This window comes from Gracilinanus agilis, chromosome 1, assembly GCF_016433145.1.
Source record: "Gracilinanus agilis isolate LMUSP501 chromosome 1, AgileGrace, whole genome shotgun sequence".
NCBI lineage: Eukaryota > Metazoa > Chordata > Mammalia > Didelphimorphia > Didelphidae > Gracilinanus > Gracilinanus agilis.
The window spans coordinates 537379047-537388183 of NC_058130.1; the positions used below are offsets into that span (position 1 = coordinate 537379047).

Here is a 9137-nt window from a genome sequence, read left to right on the forward strand (position 1 = left end):
CAGTTATTCACTGCCCCCAAATGCACCTGTCACCATCACTGCCCCCCTGGATCGCTGCAGCACTTACCAGGAGGCGGGGGCGCCCACTTTGGGAATCACTGGTCTATACTTTCTACAACAGACTTTCATAGTTTCACTGTTGACTTCAGCATGAAATAAAAGTAAGTAATAGCAGATCCTATTCTGTTTTTTGTTTGTTTTTACTACAAAAAAAAGGCTTTTACTTGGTAGAACACAACACAGACTAATATACTATTCCTCATTCAGGATGTCTCCCATACACATACTAAGATCATATAAAAGTTCTTGATAAGCATAACCACAGTGACATGTTTCCTTTTTGAACCTCTGAATAAATTACAAGTGAGACATAAATGAGAGAAAATAAATGCTCATCAAACATTTTTACCACTGACATGGAAGATGTCCAAGAAGACATTTCTTTTATGAGAGAACGAGTGGTAAGGGATGAGATTCTCCAAATGTTCTTGTTTGTGATGACACTGTTGATTTCATCAGGCCCCAACACTCTATAGTTGGCCTTCTCAGTGAACTCCTCAGCTAATCCAAATATCAACCAAACAATCCAAAAAAAGGAGGGGGACCCAAATAGATAAGGAATTCATATTGCTCAAAACTTTGATATGAAGTTAGCTATTCAGATCATTAACATTTTATCAGCACACATTTATCATGGATAGTTTGGATATATATAGCTGCTGTATAGCTGCCTGAAAGGAAGAATAGATTGAAATTCTCGTAGTAGGTTTTTTTTTTAAATTTATCTCTTTGTTACTAATATTCTTCTGATTATACTATAGAACCACAAACCATGAGATACCTTAATCTCTGAAGAATCTAAAATTGTGGGTGACTCAAAAGATAATGGAGTCAAATGGGGGGTACAAGTATGAAACAGCATATTAATAAAAATAGCTTCCTTGAAAAAATAACAACCAGAAATGGGACCAAGGCAAGGTAGGATAGAAAATATGGTGGGGAGTAGAAGGCTTGAATAGAGACATTTTAATGATATTTTTGATACAATTCACAATTTCAGAGCAATTAAGGCAAGAAAAAAATGATATGATGTACAAGCCTGTTATATTGCTTCTACCACACCTTTAAACTGAAACAAAATTGTTCCTTTTAAGGAAGTAAAACTGTTCTTGTCATATAAATGCCTCATCTAGGTTCTGGGGATGCTCTGAATAAAAACACACAGGGGCAAATAAAAAGTTTTAAGAGGACAGTACAGTGATCAATCTGCCTAGAGGTTGAGAATTAATAGATGGACATAAATGTGGATAAGAGAGATAAGGATACATTTTAGAAGGTAGTCTTGGATTGAAATTTATGCAGTAGACAATGGGAAATCATTGTAGATTTTTGACCAGGAAAGTGATGTGATCAAAAGGATACTCTAGGATTCTAAAGCTTTGTACAAAAAAAGTATACTACGCATGTTCATTTTACTTTTACCTTTTCCCCCCCCTTAAAATGACTATAGACTCGGTACCTCAATTCCAGATCCAACAATGGAGTCTAGTGGTCTCTTCTTCCTTGGTCCAATGGCTGCAAGGGCTGTGATATTGGCATCTCTTTGCTGCATCTGTGCCAACTCTAGCTGCTGCATCTAGTATACCAGGAAATACAAAGTGAAAACAAACATCTGAACAAGTGTCACCAAATTTCCTTCACACAACTTTGATACAACCATTTTAATATAATAAAATATTCTTTCATTAGAGATATTTCTGTGCTTTGCAATACCCAATAAAAATGAGATTAGAATTTTGTTGTTATTTAGACATTTCAGCTTTGTCCAATTCTTTATGAGTTTTGTTGGCAAAGATACTGGAATGGTTTGCTATTTGACAGATAAGGAGCCTGGGGCAAATAGGATTAAATGACTTGTCCAGGGTCACACACAGCTAGTATCTTAGGTCAGACATGAACTCGGGAAGATGAGTTTTCCTGACTTCAGGACCAGCACTCTGCACTGTGCCACCTTGCTAACCCACAAGATTAGATTAATATGGGTAAAACATATTAGCATTTAATAAACATTTAAACAATCAAGGGAACATTCCCAATTTCCTTTATCTCTTCCTAATATTCTCTCTTGATTTTGATCTTGCAGGATAAAAAAAAAAAAAAGAGGAAGAACATGAAAAACAGCAATAAAGTTTTTGCCCAATTAAAACTGAAGTTTAAAATGGTGAAAAGATGTCAAAACAACAGATATAAAAAGCTTTGTCTAAAGCAAAGGTTTTCTGATACAAATGGGTAACAAAAAATATTTCATTTTTGCATTCTGTGCTTTGGTACAAAATGTGATCTAGGGAAAGAACTTGATATTTATTTCTGTTGTCTTAAAAAAAAAACACTGGAAAAATGTATGATAGCTATTTTGAATAGCATCAATCACACACAAATTCACAGCATACCCACCTACAAACTGACATTTTTAGGGAAATATGTCAGCTAAACCACTAGAGCAAAACTCAATTCAGGGGTGTGTGGGAGAAATGTACCATTAAAGTCAAAGAGGAAAAACAGCTGAATTGGGAAACAGATATTAGCACCCTGCTTTATCACTTCATCATGGCTGAGATTTAAATGCTATGCTATAAAAAACGATACAAGGGAAGGAGTTGAGAAGTGATGGGAACAGGATGAACTACTGCATCTAATGTTAACCTTCTCCAGGAAAATCTGCTTTATATTTCATAGGCATACCATCTATGATTGGGGTGGGGGTGGAGGAAGACAGGAAAGGAAGATAAATTTAAAAAAAGATACTGTACATAAAAAGAGCAGTGAACTTTATATTACTAGTCATTGGCCAATAGGATGATGGCTGTACTCTAGCCAGACTGCAAGGTGACAAACTAGTTAAAGAAGTTTCTTATATAGTCAAAATCTGCTTCTCTATCTTTAATACACTGCTTCTAGTTCTATCTTCTGGGGTCAAGCAAAACAAATCTAAATCTTGTTTTCCCATAGGATAACCCTTGAAATTCAGCAAAAATCTACCTCATTCATCCCCTCCCCCCCCCAAATTCTCAGACTTCATTCCCAGTTTCTTCACCCAATCTTGAAAAAACATGATATACTGTTCCCTTACCAGAGTCAACCTTTTCTGAAAGGCCTATATTTCATCAGACTCCTTACTAAAATGCAGTACCCAGAACTGACCATATAAAGCTGTGGTCTACAGTATAGAAGGAAGATCACATTCTCATTCTAGACATTTAGGTTCTTTTCAGCATTAAAAGATTATTTCAGAGGTCTGGGCTACTCTACATTTTGAAGTCTCCACCATTTAAACACATCCCCCCCCCCATTTTCAAATGGCTGAAATTTATTTTTAACTAAAATGAAGAATTTTCTATTTAACCCAATTAAATTTCTATTATGAGTATGGCCCACCATTTTAATTCATGCATCAAGACCTTTTTGGATCCTACTTCAGAGACAGATTTATGTTTATTGTCAATTTAACAAGCATGCCATTTAAACTCGCATCTATGATAAAAGTAGGAGAGAAAACAGGGCTAATGAGGGATCTCTGAGGCTCTCTCATTCAGGATCAATTTCCAAGGTAACATTAAGCAATAAATGACTACTATTTGGGTCTAATCATGCAACCAGTTTTGTTTCTGCAATGTTTTCTTGATGTTTTGTTAATAAGTCATTTATTATGCACTTACTATATGCAAAGCAATGTGCTAACATTAAGCACCAAGGGGATACAAATAAGAAAGTAAGACATTCCCTGTTTCTCAAGGAGCTCACATTCTAAAGAGAAAGATAATACATCTGAAAGGTTTCAGTTGCAAATCAAAAAGAAAGGTTCCATGGTCCTTAGGGTATAGCAGAAAAGCAGATGTTCTTGCCTCTTCTTTAATGTCATTTTCACTGATAAAAATGATATCAGATTCTGGTATTGAATCATCTGACAATGACAAAGACTTTGATGACAAAAACTTTCTTTTTAGCATTTTGAATAACTGTGTGTAGCACCTGCAGGAGCAATTGCCAGGCCGCATCTCTTCCAGAGTTTCTTATAAGTATAATGTCTGAGGGCACTTGACTAGAAACATCACTATTCCCAAGGCTCTTGGATTCAGGGGCCTGAACAATCTCCATCATGGTGTGAGGGGGAATGGTGGTCAATGTGGTGATGATGGTGATTCAATTTGCCATATATGTACTATTTTCTGTCTCCTCTTCAGTGTGCCCTGCTGCTTCTTTAGCTGGGCTAGCCTACTTGTCCTCTGAGTGCCAACTATTTGGGGATGCCCAACCCTTCCTCCACAGGAGTTGCCGCCCAGATCAGTGGCTTTGAAGGACAAGCCAAAACATGATTGCTCATCTGAGAGATGTGACCATTCCCAGAATTCATTCACTTATTCTGCCCCTTAGTGGCAGCTTGAGGAAGGTAAGCTCCTTCTCCACAATTTCTCCTCCTCTCAAACAAGGTTTTGGGTTAGAAGTAGGTTTGAAGGCAATGGAGACATTGCTATTTCCAAGGCTCTTGGATTCAAGGTCTTGGGCTGTTTCCACCAGGGTCTGAAGGGAGATGTGATCAATAATGGAAGGGGCATGTTACTATTTCCCAGTAATGATTCTCTCCTTCCCCCTAAATCCCAGGTTGCTGCCAATGAATTTTCTCTTATTATAAAGAGATAGGCAAAGCCAACAGACGTAGCATCTGACAACAAACTTGTAGTCCCCAATCTCTCTAATAAGTGAAGTATTTTGTTATCAGTTCTCCAAAACAGAACATATTATTTTGATCAAATTAAACACGTACTCTACACTACATGTATATTTACTAAGTTACATAGATATACTTCTATATTATGAAACATATTATGTATTCTGTACTATTATGTGTTATAAAACTTACACACACACACACACACACACACTTTAAAAGGATGTGATAAAGATGAGGTAATATTTGGTCCTCCCCTGGAGTTTACTGGGTAAAGGAATGACAAAGTCATTTCTATGATTTAGGGAAAATCACTGGTAACTGTAGTAGACCAGAGAAGAGAAAGAATTGAGCTAAGGAGACCAATTAGGAGGTTAATGAAATAGTCCAAGTTGGAGGTAAGGAAATCCTGAACTAGATAGAGTAGGGACTGTGTGAGCATAGAAAAAAAGGATAGGAGCAAGAAATGTTATGGAGAACAGAAATAACAAAATTTGGCAGCTGACTAGATATGTAGCATGAGAGAATGAGCAGTAAAGGGTTGACCCATGATTTCGAATGTGAGTGACTAGACAGAAATAAGAAACTTCTAAAGATGATTTGGGTGAGGAGAGTACATGAGAAACATGAAGCATATTGGAATCCATCCATGCCTGTTACCCTGTGTTTTACCTTGTCCAAGTGAAATGGAAAAGTGTGTCATTTACTGTATCATGAGGTGAGCTAAGGGGTGAGGTAGATTGGAACAAGAGAGAAGAGAAATTTCACCTGCTCAACTACTGGTATAACTACCCCAGGGAATGGTTAGGGTTTAATAACCCTGAAAGGCATGAAGAGAAGAGTTTATGTGCATTCCTGGTTACAAAAAGGGATGAGGCAGTAAAAGGATATGAAGAAATAACTGGTAAAGAGGTAGTGAAGTTAGAGACAGGGCTAAGAACTGGCTACTTCAGGAATGTAGGATGGGATTCAGCTTTCAACCTTTGAGAAATTAATTACTCATCCCTTGGGTCAGGCCTGCGGGGCCTAGGGCCTCACCTTTGGGACCAGTTGTTTAAGAAAATGTAATACTGTGCACCATCTGTCATTGAACTAGTTCTTAATTCATCTAATTATACAATATAGCCCACATCCTTTCATTTTGTCCAGCAAACCATCAGACAGTACCAAATCCTAAAATCCAGACAAAAGATACCTCCTGATCTTATACTTACTACCTTAGCAAGCTACCCTAAATAGTGTAGTCTAGCAATCTAAATGCTCACAAACTACCCCTTTAACAATGTGTTTACAACTGTGTCAAAAACTGAAGCCAAATTCTCTCCCCTTTTTTGAAAATTAGGGCATTTTCCCCATTTTTTTATAATACATATTATTTTCCAACATTTTTTCAATTTTCAAGAGTAGTCCATCAATAAGTCAGTTCTTACAGGTAGTTAATTTAGGGTTAGAGTCAATCTTATTACTTAATACATAATCAATCCAAATTCATATTAAGCTTCAGCACTCGCTTATTCTCAAGATATACATATTTCATATTTATTCTCCACAACTTGCCCTTACATCCATATTCTACAAAGATCTTTAAAACATCTAATTTAGTCAACAAATTCATTGTACATTTTATAGCTTTGTTTTTCTCCTTCACCAGAATGGTTGTGCTCTCCCCAAGCAGAGGTTCCCATTCTTTATATGCTAACTTCTCCTATAGAATGTCACGGCAAGGAACTACACTCTCTTAACTTTTTTCAATTCATTCTTCAAAAATCTAGAGTATGTCAGATTATTAATAAGATCAGAGACTTAGAGTTGAAAAAGATCTTGGAGATTGATTCCAAAACCCTCATATTTCACAAACTCTAAGGTGCAGTGGTTGCTTCTAAGTATCCTATCATTCCACTTTAATAGAAAAGTTCTTAATTATTGATTAGAATAAAGTCTAGAAGAAAAGTTTCCTCTTTTGCTTCTTTTTAACTCTTGAAAGGGATCATCATAAGGGACCTCAAAAGGAGATACACACACAGCTGAAGTCATTCATACTTGTTACCATATTACTACCTCCTTTGTTAGGTTTTGCATTTTTACTAACTCATCATTATATTCCTCCCTTTTTGGTCAAGTATATAGCTTTCACAATTATACAGTTTCTGATTTAGCCTTCATTGGTCCTCAGACAAATGCTCTCTCCATAGTGCTGCTTTTTCTACAGTTTGTGGATTTCCTTCAGAAGTGCTAGCTGCATCACTGAAGTGAGTGCTCACATGGATCCAATCACAGATGCATCAAACCATATGAGTGCATACTCTTAATAGATCTTATTCCACCATTCTTTCATCTACTCTGTTCCTTTGAATAAAGATATATTAGAGATTCATTCTAGTCGTGATCCATCAAATTATCAAATCACATAATGTGTAAAGTTCTTATCATCATCATCATCATCAAGATTTACATTCATATGAAGTCTCAGTGATGCTTGGGGTCAAATCTGCCTCCTTACATAAAAGTCTCTAGTTCTCCTTATTTTTACAGTTAGATCCTACTTAGCAGAAATAATGAGTCACTATGAAGTATTCTCATGTATTCAAATTCATACTATTTGAAATATGTAAAATATGCTAAATGACCAACAGAAATCTGCAGTGCAATTTCAAATAATGCAACTACTTTGGAGGATTTGTTATTCATGCTAATCAAGACCTAAGTGTATTTTGTACCTACAATTAACACATTCATATATTGGTATGAGACCTGGGTTTTACTGATGCTCTCACTTTTTGGAGAGAGTGTGGCATAGTGTTTAGAATGCTTCACCTTGGAACCAGGGATCACCTCCAAAAAATACTGGCTATGTGACTCTGGAAAATCACTTAACCCCTCAATCCTCTAAGCAATTCTCTAAGATATATAAGCTGCAGAAAAAGTGCTGACCTACATTTGTAAAAAGAGTTTCCTCATCTGATAGTTTCCTTTCCTATCAAATCTCAGATCTAATCTCTATTCTCATATCATGAGTAGTTGAGTCCTGTCTCCATCCTAATTTTATCAAAACACAAACATTCACTACTCACAAATAGTAAGATCCCTATATACTTAGAATATGACTATGTTAAATAAGTGAACAATAAAGCTCAAACTTTCCTTTTTATTTCCCTATAATATCCCTAAATCTTAGGTACAAGATCAGTTCATAAACAAGAACTAGAAAACAAAATGTATCATCTTCCACTTGCTCCAAAAGCTACAGTACAGTATTTTTTAAAAGTCTGCCTATTAAAAAAAATCAAATTGCAAGGAAAATGTTTCAGAAGCTGTAAAATATCCTTTGTTGCTGCTGGCCTTTTTAATAATAAAAAAATAACATTTTAAAAGTCTGATGTTGCCACAGTCAGGAACTTCTATATGACAAAATAACCATTTTGAGTTAATCTGACCTGCAGCAGAAATCAAAAGGCAAGGTATATTTTTAAGTCCTTTCCTATAGAGAAATGGCATTTGCAGTATAGCTGTAATCATACAAAATGAAAGGTTTTAAAATTGACCTCTGTTCTTCACTTCATATTCTACGTAGTGAATGATTTTTCTCAAAGTATGGACAAATTACACTATTCTCAGCTTTCTGATGTTTCATGTTCAATATTTCTGCAAAGTTCATTATCCCAAAATAATGACGAACTGATCACTGTTTTAGGTGACACAATAAATGTAAATCTTTAAGAAAGCTGTCACAAATAAAGCTATCTCTCTGTCTGTCTGTCTACCCTAGGCTTGCCAGGGAAACAGAATTTCATTTGCTCTGCCATTCTCACTTATCAGTATCTTTTACAGCTACTTCTCCTTTTGATTCCTCAAGCTAAAATAATAGAGTTCTATCAAACTTCAGTTTTAAGAAGGTACTTTAGCCAGAGTTCTGACAACTGGTAAAATGTATTCAGTGACTGACACCATTCACTGTTTATCAAAACTTAAGTTCTGCTCAATTGCAAAGACACTGCTCTTTAGATACTATTCTATATATTACATAGACTTCAAGAATCCATAATATCATCTCTGTGGGTGTGCCCTCCACCAATACAGATCACAATTTCTCTATGTATTTTTAACATGGTCCTAGAGCTGCTGGGGCTAACCTGGTGATAAACAAAAAGAATAGGGTTTATTAAGTACTGCCTAGTAAAAATAGGAATATTTTATGTATTGAGATGGTGTCAGAACTAGGAAGATCCAAGTTAAATCCCACTTAAATGACACAAATTTACTAAGTAGCCTTGGTCAAGTCCTTTAATCCCTCATTGTTCTAGGCAACTCTCTAAGACTATAATTACAAAGAAGGTAGAGGGTCACAAAAGGTAGAGGGACACAAGCCTGCCCACCAGACCTGCATTCCTCCCTCCCTCCCCCTACCCCCCCC

The 9137-nt window shown here is 36.1% G+C and overlaps 1 protein-coding gene across 2 annotated transcripts in view; it reads right to left on the minus strand.

The window, feature by feature from the left end:
- The window catches only part of TAF4B (TATA-box binding protein associated factor 4b), a 196632-nt gene that overhangs the window by 59231 nt on the left and 128264 nt on the right, over positions 1–9137 (minus strand). For both annotated transcript variants that reach the window (XM_044666491.1, XM_044666499.1), the window contains one exon: positions 1520–1636. In XM_044666491.1, coding sequence (XP_044522426.1) covers positions 1520–1636 — 117 coding nt within the window. The remainder of the gene's footprint in view (positions 1–1519; positions 1637–9137) is intronic.